Source organism: Hippoglossus stenolepis, chromosome 20 (assembly GCF_022539355.2).
Source record: "Hippoglossus stenolepis isolate QCI-W04-F060 chromosome 20, HSTE1.2, whole genome shotgun sequence".
In the NCBI taxonomy this organism is placed as follows: domain Eukaryota; kingdom Metazoa; phylum Chordata; class Actinopteri; order Pleuronectiformes; family Pleuronectidae; genus Hippoglossus; species Hippoglossus stenolepis.
Genome location: NC_061502.1, coordinates 19,751,525 through 19,773,269, shown reverse-complemented (window position 1 = coordinate 19,773,269; position 21,745 = coordinate 19,751,525). Strand labels below are relative to the sequence as shown.

Genomic DNA, 21,745 nt, shown 5'->3' with positions numbered 1-21,745 from the left:
GGCTGCTTAGTTGGCACAGCTCAGTTTGTTTTTATGAGGTAAGAAAAAACCATTTTGGGTTTTTTCTTATACATTTTGCAAAACCTAAAACTCTTACATCGAACAGCGACGTCACAAAACGCTTTCAAAAACCCAACAGGACGTTATAATGCGATTAAGACGTCTACATTTCTAAATAATGTGGTATGATAATAAGGTCAGATTTCATTAAGGTGTCATCAAACCGATGTCACGTAACCGATGTCACTTCTTCACCAGAGTCGGTGTCCTTCATCGTTTCAGATCCAGGACCACGGCCACATCGTGAATCGTGAGAAGGATCATGGATCGTAGTTTGTGATGGTGGCGGCAGCTGATCGTGGATTGTGATTACAACCTGATTGCTTGGATATACAATATGACTATTCTCATATACTACTGTTATTGGAAATACCTTTATCGTGACATCTATCATTACTGCTCCCTTCATCTTCATCCCAGGGTACGTTGGCCCCGACATTCAAATTCGACTCCCAACGGCGTCATCTCCACCAGGACTTCTCACGATAGTTGTTGATGTTGACACTTGGAGGCTTGTTATGTTTTCTTCTGTTGTTTTTTGTTCTATGTTGTAAGAACAGGTCATTTACTCTATATACTCTGTATTGGATTAGACCCCCCTCCATCATATTGGTGAGGAGATAATGAATTTGAATTTTCAGTGAACTATCCCTTTAAATCCAATGAGACAAATAGTGATTTGTGAATAAGGACAATACAAATAACATCTGTATGACTAATTGATTGAATTCTCCATTCTGAGTATAAACATATCTGGGTTAAATTAATCTGGTTTTAATCTGGTTAATGTCGGTGTCCATGGAAACCTGGAGTTTGGAGACCCGCCCCCCCCTGGCCCTACTCCGCCCCCTGACATCATCATCCTCCTCCTCCTCCTCTTCATCACCACAACAGGAAGCGGTGGTCGGACGGAGCAGCGGAGACACCGCGGCCGGAGCAGGTTGAACCGTCAGACAGGTGGCGGGAGGAGAGGCGCAGCTACACCGGGAATCAGCCACTCTCCGCGGGCGTCATGGCGCTGATCCCCTCGCAGGTCCTCCGGGTGGCCATCCTCCTGTCCTACTTCTCCATCCTCTGCCACTACAAGGCGCTGGACATGCCCGCGCACCAGACGTACGGAGGCAGCTGGAAGTTCCTGACCTTCATCGACCTGGTGAGAGAAGTCACAGCCGCGCGTGGTTAGCCTCCGGCGGGCAGCTAGCTCCGTGAAGCCCGGGGGTGTGTGTGTGTGTGTGTGTGGGTGTGGGGGCGTCAGGTTTAAATGAGTGCTCTTCACTTCCGGTCCCCTGCCCTCACTGCTCCGGTGTTTGAGTGACTGAGGAGCAGGAGGAGGAGGAGGAGGGGGTGGGGGGTACATTAACGTTACACCGTCAGCGGGGTCGGTAACGGAGCCTCCACCGGGATTCACCGGTGAACTCCGCGCGTCGTAATAACCCGGAAGTGGTGGAGACAGAGAAACGTGTGTCTGCAGGAAAATGGTTCCCCCCCCCCTGAGCGGGAGCGCGCTGCGCCGCGCGTACACCCACAATTAGAACAGCTGGATGAATCATAACCATAAAACATTTCAAATCAATTTGGAAAAACGGGAGAAAAGACAAAAGTATCTGAGTGTTGTCACGTGACTGGAGAAACTATACATCCCATAAACCAAACGATCCCTCTCCTCCTCGTCTCTATCAACCTGCTGCTGTCGTGGTCTCCATGGTAACAGGGAGCTCCACCAATTAGAGCCAGCGCTCCTGAGGATTGTGGGTAATCTAGTGCTTCTCCGTGACTTCGCACGTACGTCGTGTTTTTCTTAAAACACAGTTGGTATCATTCGGACTTGAGGCTCCGACACGAGAATTTAACGTTGTTTCAGTGTCTCGTCGCTCGTGGGGGGGGGGGTTCTACCTGGGATGGTTAAAATATTACGGCTCTTTTCATTAAAATATTTGGATTTTTACATTTTGATTATTTTCTTTTTGTTAAAATTAACTCCTCCCCTTTGCGATAGGAAATAAACAATCTGCATTTTTATAAATAACAACTTTCCGTCCTCGATCACACTATTTACTGAACCTCACATTGTGGGACTACCTTCAGTGGGACCTTCTTTCACATGACAGGGAACTTAGGGTCAAATTGAATTAAGGACTTCAGGACGCTGTGATGACCGAATTAGAAGAGGACACAAACGCACACAGCCTCCATTCACACTGAACAATGTGTGTGTGCGAGCGTTCACAAAGAGGCCGTTCAGTCAGAGGCCGTCCACACACTGTCCACACACCGTCCACACACCGTCCTCAGTGTCGGACACGACGAGCTGTGACAAGCTGGACAAATGTTAGTGGACAGACGTTAGCGGACAGATGTCGTTTCCAGTTTGATTTGAAGAAAGCAACCAAGGCATCGTTGTCAGTTGTCTCTTTTGTCAGTTACATCGACAAAATGTTTTCACCCGTCTGTTCGCAGGATTACGCAAAAACTGCTAAACTGATTTCCACCAAACTTGATGGAAATCTGTTACAGATGAAGACTTTAGAGTAAACGTGTGTAGGTTGGCCAAAATGAAAACCTTTATTTTACAGGAAGTTAAAAAAGTAAAATGTTTTTCCACTAATATATGAAGGAACACGTGACAGATGAATAATTAAAAAAGCTTTAATGTGGCTCATTATACTCTTAACTTATTTTGAATATGTATTTTTGACCAATGATTCCAGCAGATTATTTACAACAAGACAACTGACTCCATGAAATACTGATTGATAATCGTCCCAAAGGCAAATACATGTTATTATAGTTTTTTTGTTGAGGTCCGTGTGTGTTTTAAAGTGTGTGTGTGTGTGTGTGTGTGTGTGTGTGTGTGTGTGTGTGTGTGTGTGTGTGTGTGTGTGTGTGTGTGTGTGTGTGTGTGTGTGTGTGTGTGTGTGTGTGTGTGTGTGTGTGTGTGTGTGTGTGTGTGTGTGTGTGTGTGTGTGAGTGAGAGAAATAGCCGTGTCATATTTTCCACATTAGACCTCTCCCCCTGGTTAACTGTGCTTTTAATGACCTGTACACACCAGCAGCCAGGAAACACACACCACTTCAACATCTGGATCTTAATCACTGTGTGTTGTGTGTTCGCATCTGTGCAACATGAAACCTGCATTTTGAAACACAGACATGCTTTAGATCCATTGGACAAATAGTCGTGCATATGTGTGTTTTTGGGAGATGAGACACTCGTCGTTAGCCAAGTTCTCATAGAAAGTCATCATCTATGTAGCAGAGAAGCTACATTAGCCGTAGTAGCAACCTTAGATTTGTCAAAACGGATCTTATGTCGTCAAAGAGGCAACACACACACAAATCATCCTAATGATGAAAGGATAACACACACACACACACACACACACACACACACACACACACACACACACACACACACACATAACTGGATTTGAAGTGGCATGCGATAGCTCTAAAGCCAGAATGCCCCGGACGTCCAACCATGCCTTCACCCACTGGGTGACACCAGATCCTCCCACAGGGAGAGGGGGAGCAGGGGGAGGAGAGACGGGGGGGTGCATCAGGTCAGATCTGTCACTGTGAACATATTGATGGGAGAGTTTCATTACACAGAGATGGAGGTTGAAGCACTGAGCCTGTTGGTGTCTCTCCACTGTCCAGTGGACGTGGACGTTCGGGATCTGAGGAGTCTCTGGTTGAAACAGACTCGGAGGAATCGAACGGCTCCAGAGTTTCACATTCACACGTGTCAGTAATGATTAGAGATATGTGATGGTAACTTTTTGGAGATATTAATATTTAGTCATAGGCATAAAGAAAAACACTGGTGCTACTGGTGATGAATGTGGAGTTCGCTGCCTTCAGATAAACCAGCTGAGGTCGTGATTTAACATTTAAAACTCAAGTACAGGATACGTTTATCAATCAAGTGGTTTAAGTTGAACCATAGTGTTGCTAGGTGACGGGAATGGAAGTCGTTGATCCTGATTGACAGTTGAAGCTGTGACTCAGTTCTTCTCACAGGAGATGGAACAGCAGAGTTACACAGAACAGTTCAGGGTGAGGACTGGGAAGGGAAGAGGAAGCTCAGGGTTCGTCCTCCTGGTGAAACTGTAAACTTTATGATCATGTTAAAGCTCAAACCGTCCCGACATCCTTCTGTTGTTGCTAAACTAAAGTGACTTTACAGCATCGTGGATTTGATTCTAAATGAACTCTCTGCAAAAAAACACATTAACCAACAGAAAGTAGACTTAAAACTAAAAGAAGCTGCTCCATGAAATGCGATACAGGCTTTTTAACGGCGGTGCAGGTTGGTGCTTTAATGTCTCTCGTCCTCTCTGAACTCTTCTTCCTCCTCTTCCTCTGAACATTTTTACCTTCTAAGCTCTTTCTTCCTCCTCTGTCCATCTCTTTTAAGTGCGTGTCATGTGAAAGTGCTGTAAGCAGCTGTTAAAGGGCCCCGCTGAGCTGCCTCCCTCTGCGTCCCTCTGCAGGTGATCCAGGCCGTGTTCTTCGGCCTGTGCGTCCTGATCGATGTGTCCAGCCTGCTGACTAAGGGAGGCGACAGCAGGGAGCAGGAGCGCCAGCTGAGGAAGCTGATTGGCCTGAGGGACTGGATGATGGCCGTGCTGGCCTTCCCTGTCGGAGCGGTGAGCGGATGGATGCATCCAACCACACACACACACAATCACACACACACAGACACACACAGAACAGCCTGGGGAAGGAAAAGCCTGGCTTGCAGGAATCAAAGGCTCGGGTAATGTGTTTGCAGTATAATTCTCTCTCTCTCTCTCTCTCTCTCTCTCTCTCTCTCTGATGTTTAGTGTCAAATGGCCTTAATGTTAGTTTCAGGTTTTAAAATCCTTCTGTCTGTTTTTAAATGTCGCTTCGTTTGGACGTTGGCGAGACAAACATGTTTAATGATTAACAGCAGATCAGGAAGCCTCTGGGTAAAGAGCACGACGTCTTCAACACGCAACACACTGGGCTTACTGGGAGACGGGCCAACAGATGGAACCGAGCGTCTCTTGGAGTCCACTGATATTAGCGTCCGTCTCGAGTGATCCGGTCACAATTGGACAGTTCAGGTCTCTCGCTCGTGCAGACTCACACAGACACACAAACCTTTTTGATTGGACACATCTTTTAACTCAAACTGGGTAAAAGCCTCATCATCTGGTCCTCGGGAACAGAACGTCTGATTATTTGCATATTGAGCAGGAAAGTGACGTCCGACCACAGGAGACAAATTCAGGATGTATTTTATTACCTTTGCTGTGTCCATCCCTGGACGGATGTTAAATCTAGGATCTGTAATCCCCCCCCATCCACCCTCTTGTCAAAGCTACGCCCCCAAAACTCATGAACGTGCAACAACTGCTAGAAGACGAGTTTTTTGTGTCTCGCTAATGAAACGATGGTCGAGTTCATTACAGTCCTGTGAGGATTTCAGTTGGCAAAGTTCCCCAAGCTGCCGCACAAACATATCTTCAGTTTCCACACATAACACACACACACACACTCATGAATATGCATACTTCACACCCACAGACACGTATCACACACACACAGTTGGTAGATAACAGCCCCAAGCAACCTCAGATCGCGACACACACCGACACACACAGACACACACACGCCTATAGAGGCAGTCGGCTGGCATGGTGCCGTGAGTTGGGCACAGAGTTCAGTTTACACACAGTACAAAAGACATGATTATCATCACAGCTAATGTCTGGAAACCCAGTCCGACTGATATGGTGTGTGTGTGTGTGTGCGTGTGTGTGTGCTGTACACATGGATGGAATGTAGGTTTATCTCATGTGTTGTGTGTGTGTGCATGAACGTGTACTTTCCACAGCAGTATGGAAAATGGAGTGTGTGTGTGTGTGTGTGTGTGTGTGTGTGTGTGTGTGTGTGTGCCTGTTGAAAGCAGAGAACATGCCGGTCAGGGTACAATGATGGTGGGGGAGGTTGGTTCAGATGCCTCGAGCTGGAACCCAGATGACGGTCAGGTAATTCCACCCCCGTCCTGCAGAACATGGTCTGGCCCGGGTCCAAGCTGCAGATACATTAGACCACAGGTCCATTAGCTTATGGTGCGTTCAGGACACGTGGGACAGAAGGTGCTTTGCCATCAGGATGCTCTGGATCCAGACCCGGGGGCTGAAAACACAATTTGATGATTGTTTTTGTGGGGAACTGGTGGAATGTTTATCATCCAATCACCATTTCTGGCTTTGTAGACTTTTCTGTTCTTCTTCCAGTGGTTTGTCTCTTTCTTTAAAGTCCCAGCTTCACGTGGAAGTCGACCGTTGAACACACAGTCAGTCCTGTGAGCTCTTTTTAACGCCACAGTCTCACCTGTCGTATCAGGGACCTGATGTGGCAGCCGCCCAGTTCCTGTTATCCAACCACTGAACCACCAGCACAGCGCAGAGGGATCAGAACACAGTTTCATTTAGTCTCGTAAATAAAACATCGTACGCAAAACTTCCTCTGGAAAGTTTCCAGTTTCTCAAATTTCACTTGGCTTTGTTGCATCACCACGGCAGATTTTATTACCTCCGCCAAGTGCGTCTTCATCTGCGTTCGTCTGATATTTGTGTAGTTTGTGAGAATTGTTTCTTATCACTGACCTAACGATGCTGTTACTTCATTTCTGTGTTTTTCCAACAGATGTGAATAGTTTTTTTCTTTCTCTCTCTCTCTAGTTCGTGGTCTTTACATTCTGGAGTCTCTACCTGTACGACAGAGAGCTGGTCTACCCCAAACTACTGGACAACTTCATCCCTCAGTGGCTCAACCACGGCATGGTGAGTGGATCGCTCTGCACGGCGCCATGGAGCTGCTCTCAGACCTGCACTGACCTCTGGATATTCTCCTAAAATGATCCTGAGGAGCTGCAGTTCAGAGCGAAAGTGTCGGAGTCAGCTGCTCCGTAGAATCTCTGTAGTTTATCCTGCAGCCCCCCCCGAGTAAAACCTCTGGATGATGTCTGAATGAGCACATGTGAGAATGCAGCAGGAAATAGTGCGAATAATTAGGAGGAAATCTGGGATCGTGCATTAAGAGACTCTCAGGTCGCAGCCTGCTGCTGAATCTGAGCCACTGAATTGATCTATATTGTAGAATTCTGCACGTAAAGTCCTCGGATCATTACTCGTATCAGTGCATCATAAACTCTGTAGAGTACTCGACAAATCTTGATCAACGCTGGTGCCGGGAAACGTCTGAATTTTCATGGAGCGTTGGCTTTGATTTGCCGTCTGGAGGAAGCAGGTTTAATCTAATATTTAGACAGTGACCAACGCGCTGATAACAGCCGCGTGCGTGTGTTTTCAAATCAAGCTGCACGATAATCTGACATTTTTCCGGCGCTGCGTCTGCAATATGCAAAATCGTGTCATGAAACTTCCCTCTGCCAGAGCACCGTCCGCAGAGCGGGAGCAGCACGAGGTGACGAGGGTTGTGTGTTCCCATAACACAACTCTGAGATGAAAAAAAGGACACAAAGACGGCGTGTGTGTGTCTGTTCGGTGTCTCTTCTCCTACTCCAGGAGCTGATGTAATAGCTGAGTGGTTGCTAAGGCGCCGTCGCCAAGGACCAAAACAACCAGAACATCACCAACGGCCGTGTTTTTATCTCTCTGTGTGTGTGTGTGTGTGAGAGAGACTGAAATTGTGAGGAAGCTTGTGCAAGTGTAACATAATTTGTGTGTGTGCGTGTGTGTGAGAGAGAGACAGAAACGTGAGGAAGCTTGTGCATGTGTTACATATTTTTTCTGTGTGTGCGTCCAACGCTTGTAAATATTTTGCGGTATTCCATGGTATCACTGTTGTTTATTTACCCCGGCTTCCACGGCAACCATGTAGCCATTCCCATCGGAGGAGGGAGGGGTCGAGTGATGTCGAGCGAATGAGAGAAGAAGACGCCGTATTTTAATAACGAGTTGAGCAGCTTTGCCAGCGGAGTCATCGACAGAGAACAAGAGGAAGATTAACTGCAGACTTGTTATTGCTCGACCGATTCTTCATTTCCACCAAACGGCTGCAGCTTCAGTTTCCTGAGTTTAGGGCTGAAGTTTAACATCTTCTGCGTTTAGATCGATCTGCAGCAGACGATTCACACTTCTGATAAATGTGATATGATGTCGAAGGTTTGCGATGGAAACCGAGCGGGATAAACACAAGAAATCCATAATTACAGAAACAAGGGTCCAGACAGTTTGACCTCTCATGCTGTCACTGAGTGATGGAGGTGATCTTATGATTTGGTTGGATGATAGCTGCTGCACGTACTCCAGGTTTTATATATTTTGCTTTCACTGATATGTCTTGAGTTCTGGGTTTTAAACCGGCTGTGAGACTTCTGCCTTGCTTAAGAGCCCCTCAACATCATGTGCTGATGCAGCCGACAAGTTTCCAACTCACTTTCTCCAGCTCATTGTTTTAATTTGACTTTGGGATCAGAACCCACCGCTCTCAGGTCAGTCCCAGTGCATCGCCATCCCATCAGTCATGGCAGTGGAGGATGTTTGAGCCCGTGACCCTGCCCTCGGCCATGTGACCCGCCTGCCCCCTGCTGTGCATCTCTGTGTGAAATGGTTTGTCCTGTTTTTAGCCCCAGACCAGAGGATCCAACCACCGCTGTTTGTGGAAGAGGGGGGATTTTCCACAGAGGCAGAACGCTGGCTTCTCGAGCGAGACCACAAAAACCTCAGGGAGAGAGAGAGACACAGAGAGAGACAGACCTAGATATAAAAATAGAGAGAGAGGGACACAGAGAATAGAGGGAGTATTATTTACGAGAGGCGACTCCTCTCAGAAGAGACTAAACTTAAACACAAGACTGGAATTCCACTGAGGCACCCTGGGTAAAACTGCAGCTTCAGGGTGTGTGTGTGTGTGTGTGTGTGTGTGTGTGTGTGTGTGTGTGTGTGTGTGTGTGTGTGTGTGTGTGTGTGTGTGTGTGTGTGTGTGTGTGTGTGTGTGTGTGTGTGTGTGTGTGTGTGTGTGTGTGTGTGTGTGTGTGTGTGTGTGTACAGTGTAATGATGGGAGGTAAACCTATAATTTAAGACCCCAGGAGGGAGAGAGAGCGATTTCGTCCTGATGTTAGTTTGCACACTCGGAACTCGGCCTCTTGGAACTTGAAGGGTCAAAGTAGAGTCGTGACGCTCTGGGCGACTCCTGTGGTGAACGGGGTTTGAAGCTTTCAGCTTTAACATTCACATGATTTTGCTGCGGAATCCGTTTTCAAAATGTAATTCTTCTGACACAAAGTTTAGACCAAAGGTTTGAGAAAAACCAAGACGTGTGAAAACCTTCACATTCACCTTTAAACCAAGCATCAACCCACCGGGACCAGTGGTGTGTGTGAGCTGCTGTTTGTTTCACATTTTCTCCAGCGCCATCTTAGTTTTTTGAAACCAGAAATAACCATATTTGGAGGAGTGGGGGGGCGGAGCCTGCCTGAGAGCTAGAGGGCAGTGCACGCCCACCTACACCTGCCGCCTGCACCCATTGGATGGTGCTAGCTGTCAATCACACTGTGGTATCCTCCCCCCAATACATCCGGTGCTTTATTTGACTCTAAATGATCATAATTTACTAAATGAACATCATAAAGTTGATATGACCGAACTGACACTTGAAGAAATGCGATGAAATAGTTTAAAATCAATCTTGGTAAAGGTAGAAAATCCTGGTTAACAAGCAGCTTTGAGTCAAACTGCCTGAATCTCACAGCATCAAACTGAACCACTTCACACCTGGAAGAGTCCCAGTTGTTGTTTTCTCACTTTAACATGAGGACGAGCAACACACACACACACACACACACACACACACACACACACACACACACACACACACACACACACACAGCTGTGCTCCTCCACAGTGCAAATGAGGTAAGAGGTCTCGACTCTGCAGAGACAATCACGCCTGCTGTCTGTCTTTGTTTTGAGTGTGAGTGCCCCCCAGTGGACAAAGACAGTATCGCGTGAAGGCGATGCTGAGATTTTGATGTATTTATTTAGATTTTGTCTGAGGATCTATATTTTCTTTCTCTTCTCTCGCTCCGTCTTCCTCTCAGCACACCACCGTTCTTCCCTTCATCATCATCGAGATGCGGACCACCCGCCACCGGTATCCCAGGAGGCTTTGGGGTCTGGCCGCAGTTTGCTGCTTCGGCGTCGGATACATCCTCTGGTACCAAACGTTTCCCCTTTAAACCCTGTTAAACACCAGGTTCTGATAGTTAATTAACCCTGATTTAACTTTTCTAGATTAGTTTATTTCCTGAAGTCTGGTTTAAATGAGCCCAGTCGAGTTCACGTGCAGTAAACGTCCTCTCTCCGCCCGGCCAGGACCTGTTGGGTGCACCAGGTGACGGGGGTGTGGGTTTACCCGGTGCTGGAACGCATCGCTCCGCTGGCCCGAGTCGTCTTCTTCAGCGTCATGACGACGGTGATTTGTATCTTCTACGTTCTCGGAGAAATCCTCAACAGCTACATCTGGGACCAGTCACACACAGGTACACAACACACACTGCAACAGAAACACACACGAGTACTACACGTGACACAAAGCTATGAGAAACAGCAGAAAGCTGCTCCACGTGTTCACTCTCCTCTCTCTCCTCCGTCTTTCTCCCAGAAAAGGTCAAAGGTGAGTGATCCTCTCGCGGCCGTGCGGACATCGACCCCTCAGGCGGACAGGAGAGGACGAGTCGTGCTCCGCCCGTCCCGGACAGCACAAGAAAGAAAACAAGCGACCTCTCTGGAGGCGGAAACGACCATTACACCTTTGAACTGTATCCATGACGACAACCATAAAAAAAAGACAGAAACAAATTTGTTAAATGTAAAAAGCGATGAAGCGCCATCTTTTCTTGTTTGGTTTTGCATTTGACTTTTGTTTTGTGAAGGACTGAACATCTCCATGACACGTGTACTACACACAGACACACACACACTCACACACTGTGTTTGTCATCTTCTGGTACAAACCATTAAACAATGTGAATGAATCCCATCATAAGATACAATGACGCCACTGAACATCCATAATGTGTCGAACTTCATTATTCATCCTGAGTCGCTGTGTGGACGAAACTAGATGTGAGTTAATAAAGTTTGGTTCAAAATCTTCTGTCGGCCGCTGCAGTTTGGATTCTGAGTGAATCTTTCATGTGAATCAGGTTCGAACCCCCGAGTGAGTCTGGGTTTAAACACATCGAAGCAAAGTCTGACAAAGCAAAATTTCCGATGAGGAAATGATTCAGCTTGTGAGCGAGTGTTGTTGGACTTTGACCAATCAGCAGAGGTTAGACCGAACACACACACACACACACACACACACGAGCAGCAGGTTGGAGGCTGCTCTGGATATTTATCTTGAAGCGTCAGCAAAGCTAATCACAGAAAACCACTCATAAATATTCTACATTACCATGTAACGTGTGCACTTACAGACTAATTGGGCTCTAATTGGTGCTGCAGAACTGACACAAGTTACCATGGCGACAGCAGTGTTCAATTAAAGCTCATGTCTCCAGAGAAAGGACGTTAGCTGCTGTTTGACTTTTTAGTCCATCGCCATCTTGGGTTTTTGAAACCAGAAGTGACCATATTTGGAGAAATGAAGAATCATTTCTCAGACTTTGAGATTTGTGTCTCCTGACAAACAATAAAGAAAATCTACTAATTACTCCAAACCATCTTCATGTGGCGAGTTGAAACCAGAATCTACTGGTTTTACTACGTTTCTCCCTCAGTAATGATCTGAGACGTGAAGCTGAACGCTTCCACCAGATGTCTTTTTCTTTTTTGGATCTAAAAAAAAAAATTAACACGTCTGTGCAACACTTCCTGTCAAGACAGTCAAAGCAAACTCCCCCCGTCTGCTTCCTCCTGGAACAGAAACAAACGCCCCCCCCTCCTTCCTCTCAGGTCGTCTGCTGGAGAAAGATTTTTTTTTAAATAAATGAAAAGAAACTTCTTAATTTTTTCTGGCACAGTTCTCTCACGTTTACACAAGATGACATCTGATAATATTACACAGATTTTTACAAAGTGTTGGACTGTGTGTGTGTGTGTGTGTCTCGGCTCCTCTCACTGTCAGTTTGGAAACAAGAGTCTGACACAACACACCCTGTTCATTAGTGCTCAGCAACTGACTCTGCACCCTGTTGTGTGTCTGTGTGTCTGTGTGTGTGGTCTCTTCATTAACACGTCAGCTCTGAGGTGACACATTAAAACATTCAGGAATATTCTGCTCTGAATCCATTAACATAGATTTACATGCTAACGAGGAGCCGGACGCTGACACGTGTTCCAGATAAATAATCAGATCAAATGAAAAAAGAATAAAACGTCTCCAAGCAATTTATTGTGTGAAATGTTCTGAAGAAGAAGCGACTGATGGGAAATTTGATGAATTCATCTTTGTGAGGGAGGAGAGCGAATTTCACAAGGAAGGGAGACAAAAGATGAAACTAGTAAAAGAAAGAAAGAAAGGAAGGAAGGAAGGAAGGAAGAAAGATATGGTGTGAAATTGAAAGAACAAAGCATGAAGAGACGAGGAGGTGAAGAAAAGAGGGAGGGACACTGTGGGAGCAAAAATCATGAGGAGGCATTAAAGGAAGGGAGGAAAAGAAAAAGGAGGATAGGATTCAGGAAGGAAAGTGTAAGAAAGCAATGTGAAAGAAAAGAAGGAAGAGAAACGTCAACCATTAGTGTGAAAAACACACACACACAGACACACACAAATGCACATTCTCTGAATTGTTGCATTTTTAAACATTTAGCAACAAAAATTAGATTTTTCATTTGATCATTTTCATATTTCTGTTTTAATCCCATGTTCGACACAGTTTTAGTTTCTGATATTTTACACATTCAGATTTATGAGTTTTATTTCTGATTTGGACAACGTGTGGTTAGTTGACCTACAGCGCCCCCTGCAGGCAGATTGACTGACAGGCAGCAAAACAAACATTATTTATAAAACAATTTATTAAATTACAAAGGTAAATACAAGAAAATCTACAACTCCTGTGTCTGGAAACCACCTCAGTCCTTCCTGGGTTTAGGTTTTGGGGCTGAAACAGACAGAAAGTAAAAGACTGTTAAAGAAAGTAACTTAAAAAACAAGAAGAGAAGAAGATGTGGAAAGAAATGGAAGAAAATTCAAACAGAGCAATTATAGAAAAGGAAAATAAAGTAAAGCTGATGTAGGAAAAGTAAAAAGAACGACAGAAAATAGAAAAGAAAGAATAGTTAAAAAAAAGAGAGAAGAAGAAGAAGAAGAAGAAGAAGAAGAAGAAGTTCTAATCACCGTTTGGATTTTCCTGTTTGTAGAAAGTCTTCAACATCTCAACAGCTTCTTCTGCTCTGTGACCTGAAACACACTGAACACACAAGATACAGTTACATACACAACACGCTACACACAGACAAACACAAACACACACACACACACACACAGACACACACACCTTGAACGTGGTCCCAGTTTGAGGTAAGTTTGCGGAGGAGACGTCCAGAACCGACCCGCAGCCTCCGAACCTCTCGTTCCTGCAGCCGTACACGACCACAGGGATATCTAACACACAGTGAAGGAACAACACACACACACACACACACACACACACACACACACACACACACACACACACACACACACACACTCACACACACACACACACACACACACACACTCACACTCACACACACAGGGAGGATACTGAGCAGGCGCAGGGCCGACGCACACATGATGCACGGCTCCACGGTGACGTACAGCGCCGTTCGCTCGCACACGCTCCTCACATCCAGGTTGCTATGGCGACACCAGTCCAGGAGCTGGTCCAGAGCGACCATCTCAGCGTGACGCGTCGCCTGGGAAACCACACACACACACACACAGACACACACACACACAGAATCACATGTTAGTTACAACATAAACACAAACTCTCGTACAGTAAAAACCACGCTCTACATTGTCCCTACGTTTTTGCTCTGGTTGACTTCGTTCCGTCCTTTTCCGACGACCTGCTCCTTGTGGACCAGGAGACACCCGACAGGAACTTCTCTGTTCTCCAGAGCGTCTCTGGCCTGAAACAACACAAACGTGGAACCATCAGGTTTTTATCTTCTCTGGAATATTTCTACTATTCAATCAATTTGAACTTTTGAAGACACGGAGACGATTCAACGTGTTTTTATGTCATCATGAATCTTCACTCCCCTGACCCAGAGATCTAGTGACGACTCTGGACAGAACTCAGCTCCGGACCTATGTCGGTTTTATTTTGCTGCCCTAGTAAAGCACTTTGTAATTTAGATTTCGAAAAAGTTCTCTATAATCAAAGTTATCATTGTTACTATTGTTATGATATATTTACGTGTTTATAACTTCACTTAAAAACAGAGTCCAGGCTTCTGATTGGCTGTCGTTGAGAATTCTGGGATAAAACCACGTTGAGGCTCCTCGAGTCAAACACATTAACACATTGTTCATAAACATGTTGTTTTAAACACTTTAAAACTCACTCAGCTAAAAGAGAAGACCTTCGAGAATAATAACTTCAATATGAAATGTGTTTTTCGTTGATGTCTGATATTGAAAACGTCTGAATATTAAAAGATTATTGATAAATTAATCATTATTATTGATAGATCAGTATTTTTTTCACTCACCATCTTGAACGCGTTGAACATCCACTTCTCAATTTCTTCATCACTCGGATAAAAAGCCCCAGCTTCACTTCCTGTCTGCGTTCCCATGGCAACAGATACTACTACATGTACTAATACTACTAATACTACAACTATTACTGCAACTGTTACTACAACTAATTCTTCTTAACTCGAGTAAAATAAAACACGTTGTAGCTCACGAGCAGCGCAGTGACCACGCAGGAGGGGGAAGATAATATTGGATGCACCACTTCCGCCTTCAGACATGAGCAGTCGATCCTCGATATTAGATGTTAACAGGAAGAGAGAGAATAATTCCTGTAAAATAAAAGCATAACTCAGTGACACTTCAAGTTCACACGTTTATTTATAATCAACATTAATATCGATGGTATTTTAGTTGCAAAAAAAGATTTAAAGGTTTAATGATAATTGTATTTGTCGACACCAATTCACTGTTTAAACAAATAATCACTTGAAATGCTTTTACATGTTCTGTCTTTCATTTTAATGTGTAACAAACAACTTTCACACCATCAAAATATTGGTATAAACCATATTTAGAGCTTTAATAAGTTTGGTACATGTCTTAACTTTGATCTCTGTCTATATATTAGTGGTAAAACCCTTATTTCTGATGTGACTTTAATAAATATACACAACTATATGACACATATACAACAGATACCGCTTTAAAACTACATTTCCCCTGTTTTTAAACATATAGTTGCAACCTACATTAAATTGACTTAATTATTACTTTTTTAAGTATTCATTTTACTGACTGATAAGTATTATAATAAGTCACTAATTTAAACAGCTGTACTCCAGTTAATCCAGTTTCACATTCAGACTTTATTCAGATTCAGTTGCAGACAGAAAGAAGAATTTGAAGTACCTTATTTTAAAATGCTTGTAAATTGTTATATGTTTAACACTAATGATTCTTTATGTTCATAAAATTGTTATTTATGGTTCGATGAGGATTTTGGGGACAAACATTTCAGTCAAGGGTCAATGTACTTTATTTTATTCTGAAATGTCCAACCGGAACTTGCGTCATCCTGTCAGGTTTTTTTTCTGACAGCTAGCATGTAGCAGATGCTAACTAGCGAAACTCCGGCGAACATGTCCGTCAAATAGTTCGTAGGAAGTTCGGAAAAGGACGCAGAGTTCCCGCAGTTCCGGTCGCTGAATCGCTCCGAGGATGTTTTCTTCCGCCTGGAATTTTATCAAACGTCACAAAAAGAAATTCCTGTTCTCCGGAGCTGTCGCTGGAGGTAACCGCTGTTAGCTGCTGTGCTAGTAGCCGGGGCGCCAGACTCCGTTGACTTATATCCGAACAATGTCCTCTCCTCTCTAGAAACTCCGGAGGTCACTTAAAATACGAATTGAGATCATGGACGAACCGAAGATGCTGTTGTGATCAATTCGTCTCGTCTTTCCCTCCATTCGGCGGCAGATCTTCAGTTCTCTGTCACAACATCGTGTTTATTCCACTGGTTCAAACCTGTGTTAGAACCACGCGACAGAAGTTACATCTCAACAAAACTAACATCGTGTAATAACTTGTTTGTTGTGGCCGAGTTTTAAAAAATGACTTTCAACGATTCAACAAACCGGTTCGTTCACATTCAGTGTGAGGTTGTGCTGTAAGAGCGGCTTCTTTAAATGTCCAGAAAAATGAACGAGGTTTGGTTGGAAGTTCCACGCATGAGCTCAGCACTCATGGATGCTAAAGGGTTAGCATGTTAGCCTGAGTTGTTTCCAATGCGTTTTTAACTCAATAATAAAAAGTGGAATAGTTAATGTAGCGTTGAAGATCATTGGTTTGTGATGAATTAAAGTGAGTCAGACTCTAATAATAATAATAAGACATTTAATCATAAGACTAAAACATGTGAGCTTTACAGATTCTATTCTAAAACATGGATTGTGTCTTTCACCATTAGGTCACATGTTCTGTTTGACGGTATGAAATACAAAAGCTCCTCTTCTATAAATGTCACATTGTTGTTTATTAATAGTTTAAAGATTTGTGCTCCTGAGTGAAGGTTGAGGTGTTAAAACACAACACAACACAACAACACAACACAATAACACTACATCAATACGTACTGAACCTTGGTTAGGTGATAATTGTCGTCATTGCTCACCACTGCTTCCTGTTTGTCTCCGACCACCAGGGGTCTACCTCCTGGGTAAATATGCCCAGAAGAAGATCATGGAGCTCCAGGAGAAGGAGGCGATGGACTACATCGCTCAGGCCAGGAGGCAGTTCCACTTCGAAAGCAACCAGAGGACGTGCAACATGACGGGTAAACACGTTACACGCGTGTTCCTCAGAGCAATGACATGGCACAACGTGTGATTTTATTGTGTGTGTCATTTATTTTGTGTGTGTGTGTGTGTCACAGTGCTGTCCATGCTCCCTCCACTGAAAGAAGCCATCGTCAATCAACTGAACTCAGAAAGTCTCACATCACTACTCAAGACCAAGTGAGAAGAGCTTCCACTGTCACAACCAATGATTTCTAACTATTTTTAATTTACATGTTCACAATTCAACACAGATTTGTTCCAATAATCAATATGTTTACATTTATGTCACTGAATGTTCTTTTTAGTGGATTTTAATGGAACTAAACATCCATGTTGAAGTTTTACATTATATCACAGGAGCTGTTTTCAGGCATGAACTCTGGAAACTGTCTGGAAAATAGTGTGTGGAGATTCTCAGGAGTTTGTGTTTCTCATGGTGTGTTTTCTTCTTTCTTCCTCATCATGTCACAGACCAGCCAACAAACTGGAGATCTGGGAAGATTTAAAGATCATCAGTAAGTCATCAATATTCAGTTGTCAATAATCCCATTACTTACTTTATGGGAAGGATTGCTAATTTAACCTTTTTAGTTATTGTCTTGAGATTCAGGATCTGACATCGTTTGGTTTTCCTCAGGTTTCACTCGCACCGTTGTGGGCGTGTACAGCACCTGCATGCTGGTGGTTTTACTGAGAGTCCAGCTCAACATCATCGGTGGATATCTGTACCTGGACAACTCTGTGGGAAAGAACGGAATGGTGAGGAACACGAGGAGCGTTTCATAATCTCCTCTCACACACAGAGCTGAAGTTTCTGCTGCTCGCGCTAAACCTCCGCTGAGTCAGCAGGATTATTCCAAAACTGCTGATGACCCCAGGTTACATCACTGATGATGCGTCTGAGTTGCATCCAGAGATGTGTCTTAGAACCTTATTCACGTTTGTGTTCTGTGTTTTTTCTTCCAGACACCACTTGCTCCTCCAGACATTCAGCAGCAGTACCTGTCCAGTATCCAGCATCTGCTGGGAGACGGTAACAAACGCACCACGATCACATGAGATCACATGAGATCACATGAGATCACATGAGATCACATGAGATCACGTGAGATCACATCACTGCCTGACTCTGCTCATCCTCGTCAGTAAGGTAATAATCCTCCTCTGTCTCTGTCTCTGGTCAGGTTTGGCAGAGTTGATGACGCTGGTGAAGAAAGTGGTGCAGAACTCACTGGGGGGGTGAGTGAGGTTCTGGACCTAACAAGTATTTTCATGGTCCATGTGTCCACAGATGATTCTCATGTCTCTGCACCAGCAGCAGTTGTTAGAATGTTTGTCCTGTTCTCGTGAACACGATTTCTCAGAGGATTTCTTCACTCTGACATTTTCCTTTCTAACCCAAATCTAACTCCCCCAGCATGTCTCTGAAGCACAGTATGTCTCTGCTGGAGTTGGAGCAGCAGCTGAGTTGGATTCGAGCTGAGGTGGAGGCCGGCTCCGAGCGCTCGCTGTCCTGGTACATGCTCTCTGACGACGAGAACACGCTCACTGACCAGGTGCAAACAGAGAAACAGTATTTATAGAAGCCGCTGCACGGTGTTGGTAACTAACGCTCTCGTCCCTCCAGGCGTGTGGGTTGACAGAGAACGATTTGATGACCATCAGACTGTTGAACGAGACCAGAGACATGTTGGACAGGTAAACGCCGTCGTCGTCATTTAAACTTGAACGTATTTGTATTCGTGAACTTTGTGAGTGAGACGTGTTCTGTGACGACAGTCCGGACTTCACCACCGTCCTGAACGCTTGTCTGAACCGGGGTTTCTCTCGTCTCCTCGACAACCTGGCGGAGTTCTTCCGCCCGCCTCCTGGTGACTGCGCCTCCAGCGCCGCTTCTGATAGGTGAGCTGTTTGAATGACACACCCACTGAACAGTTTGTCCCAGTTTCATATCAATAAACGTACAGATTATACATTTTTCAAGATGTTTGATGTCAACATGTCTCTCTGCGTGTGTGTGTGTGTGTTTGTTTGTGTGTGTGTGTGTCCAGTCTGTCTGCAGTCAGTCTGCCGCTGGCGAAGATCATCCCCATCATCAACGGTCAGATCAACACCATCTGCAGTGAGACTCCGAGTCACTTTGTTCAGGTAGAGACGGACATCCGTCCTCCTCGTTCTGTCTTTACAACGAGACACTTTCATCTGTTAATGCTTCGTTTCATGTTGAGCTACAGCGAGTAGTTTAATCGATCAGATTAAGTCATAGACTGTATTCACTTCTCCAAAAGTGAAGCCAAAACATCTGCATCATCCCCTGGTGGCTGTCTGCAGTATAGTTCATAAGCCCTGCCTCCTCCATGTTCGTGGATTGGACTTTGTTTTAGATCAAGCCATGAATAATTGGCAGATGAAACAGTAATGAAAATGATATAAAGTGTCGTCCTGACTTGTTTGTTTGAAAGATGATGAAACACTGAAGCAGGAGATTGTTTGAACTCATCGATCAGTCGCACAAATCACAGCTGAATAAACAGGTCAAACGGCACTGGTTTGATTTTCTATCTGAAAAGTCCAGCATGTGTCTCACGTGCTGACAAACACAACACAAAGTTAATATTAATCAGCCGAAGCAGAATAAACATGTGTCTCTAACTTCCTGTCTGACGCCTGCAGGAGCTGCTGCTCAACGACCAGGTGAAGGAGTTTGCCGCCAACGTCTACGAGACCTTCAGCACACAGGAGGAGCTGCAGAAATAAGACCATGGACCAATCATGAGGAGGAGGAGGAGGAGGAGAGTGTGGTCAAAATCAGAGATAGAAGATGAAGATGAGTCGAGGACTTGTTGCCCCTCCCCCGTCTCTGTGAGACGATTTCCTCCTCGCCATCGCTCCAACATCTGGCTCTGTGGTGAAAACATTCACAGGAGCGTCTGCTCTGGGAACCATTCCGTGACGGATCATGAACTGGTGGAGGAGGAACCTGCGCCGGTGATCAACCCCTGGATAAAGCAATGCATCTTGGGAATTTAAGAGTCTTGAATAACCAGGTAATGTGATTCTAATCGACACTGAGAGGCGGGAAAACTGTCTGCGAAGGATGAGACGGTTCCGCTAAGAGCCGAACGCCACGTTCTCCAAACAAGTCGTTACGGAACAACTTCGGTTCAATTTGTTAATCACAGGTTTTAGATGATTTCCCCTTTTTTTTTTTTCTATCAGCTGTGATTTCACGTCTCCGGCGGTTCGGTCGACGCTCTCGCTGTGTGTCCAGATCTGAAGGGTTTACAATGTGTTGGGTTTTTTATTTTTAATTTTCATAAGGTGGCAAAGGGATATGGTGATATTCAGACTTTTTAAATTTGACTTTTTGCTTTGAATTTTTTTTTCACGGTGTTTAAAGAAATCTGCAGCAGCTCCGTCCTTGTTTAGCAGATTTTACAACTTCTAAACACACAATGATCACGTTGAAGTGCCAGTGATTCAATTCAGATTTAATATGTCGTAAAGTTAACATGATTAAAAACTAAATATGTGAACAGAACCCGAGGGGCTCGACCCTCAGTGACTATCAGCTCTGTTTGCATCTTTGCACATGAGTCACCTCTTCTGCTGCGGAGTTAAACAAAATAAAAAGAACATTCATAATTATAAATGTGCATAAAAGTAAATATACAATAACATGATTTCAGAAAATCCCATGTTTCTGTAGTTTGGCCAGCAGGTGTCACTCTTCCACTGCTGTTGTGAAAACTCATCCTGTCAATTCATAGAAGGAAATTCATTATATTTAAAAAATAAAATAATCAAATTAACTTAAATTAAAATGAATGTGATTCTATTCTCAACAGTAGTGTTGTCACCTCCTGGTTTTATCCCTAAAACTGTAACAACTAATTGTGTAGGAGCGAGCATCATTATTATTAATATCATTATTATTAATATATCATTATCATAGTGAAATGTTTCCCCCACAGACTCAACACATTTTCTTTCCTTTCACTAACTGACTCAGCTTCACATCAGGAACTCGTTCAGCCTCGGTTCTGTTTTGAAGCTTTAAACGACAAAACTCCCGTCTGTGAAGATCCTCCGATAAACAGACCTTCACCCTCGTGAAGCAGGAAGCAGTTTAAAAGAAAATAACTGATTGTTGGAGCGTTGCTGCCTGGTGGGATTTAAAGGGACTCCCCTTGACTGCGTATGTCTGGACGCTAGTTTCGTGTTAACAGATTTTCACGTTAACCCGTCAGATCCCAGCTTCCTTCTCAGGGGACGAGAAAAGCACCAGGCGGCGGTTTCAGCTCACTTACTTCCTGGTTCCTGGGTTAGTTAACAAACAGGTGAGAATGTAAAACGATGTCTGTCGTCATCAGTGACGCGTGAACGACAGCGGAAATGTATGTTTGTAGAAAATGATTAAAGAGATAAATAAATAAACTTAAAGTGTGATTTCGTAAACACTGAGCGTGTTTTCTTTTGTCTTTGCAAGTGTTTTTAAAGGAATCGACAAACTGTAAATGAAGATGGATGTGAAAAGTGAAGCCAAATAGTTTATCGCCCCCTGGTGGCTGGCTGCAGTAAAGGCAAGGCAGTGACATTTAAAACAAAATTCAAAATCAGAAAGCGCAACAATTTTTCAAGCAAAATAAAAGAC

At 44.3% G+C, this 21,745-nt stretch overlaps 3 protein-coding genes across 3 annotated transcripts; 2 read left to right on the top strand and 1 right to left on the bottom strand.

Moving 5' to 3' along the window:
- Nucleotides 1-918: 918 nt before the first annotated feature.
- On the top strand, nucleotides 919-11,218 carry aig1 (androgen-induced 1 (H. sapiens)). Its single transcript, XM_035143886.2, has 6 exons — nucleotides 919-1,213; nucleotides 4,554-4,709; nucleotides 6,777-6,878; nucleotides 10,161-10,276; nucleotides 10,435-10,601; nucleotides 10,724-11,218. The coding sequence occupies exons 1-6, from the start codon at nucleotides 1,073-1,075 to the stop codon at nucleotides 10,741-10,743; spliced, it is 702 nt and encodes a 233-aa protein (XP_034999777.1). The 5' UTR covers nucleotides 919-1,072; the 3' UTR covers nucleotides 10,744-11,218.
- Nucleotides 11,219-12,901: 1,683 nt separating this feature from the next.
- adat2 (adenosine deaminase tRNA specific 2) lies at nucleotides 12,902-15,055 on the bottom strand. The gene is made up of 6 exons (XM_035143888.2): nucleotides 14,770-15,055; nucleotides 14,080-14,184; nucleotides 13,815-13,965; nucleotides 13,566-13,672; nucleotides 13,406-13,478; nucleotides 12,902-13,169 (listed from the first exon to the last, which is right to left on the bottom strand). Exons 1-6 carry the CDS (start codon nucleotides 14,854-14,856, stop codon nucleotides 13,141-13,143), a joined length of 552 nt encoding a protein of 183 aa, XP_034999779.2. The 5' UTR covers nucleotides 14,857-15,055; the 3' UTR covers nucleotides 12,902-13,140.
- Nucleotides 15,056-15,830: 775 nt separating this feature from the next.
- Nucleotides 15,831-21,276, top strand: pex3 (peroxisomal biogenesis factor 3). Its single transcript, XM_035143885.2, has 12 exons — nucleotides 15,831-16,049; nucleotides 16,956-17,087; nucleotides 17,187-17,268; nucleotides 17,563-17,606; nucleotides 17,729-17,850; nucleotides 18,058-18,124; nucleotides 18,276-18,330; nucleotides 18,509-18,647; nucleotides 18,719-18,789; nucleotides 18,871-18,993; nucleotides 19,143-19,239; nucleotides 19,765-21,276. The coding sequence occupies exons 1-12, from the start codon at nucleotides 15,977-15,979 to the stop codon at nucleotides 19,846-19,848; spliced, it is 1,089 nt and encodes a 362-aa protein (XP_034999776.1). The 5' UTR covers nucleotides 15,831-15,976; the 3' UTR covers nucleotides 19,849-21,276.
- The last annotated feature ends 469 nt before the right edge of the window (nucleotides 21,277-21,745 follow it).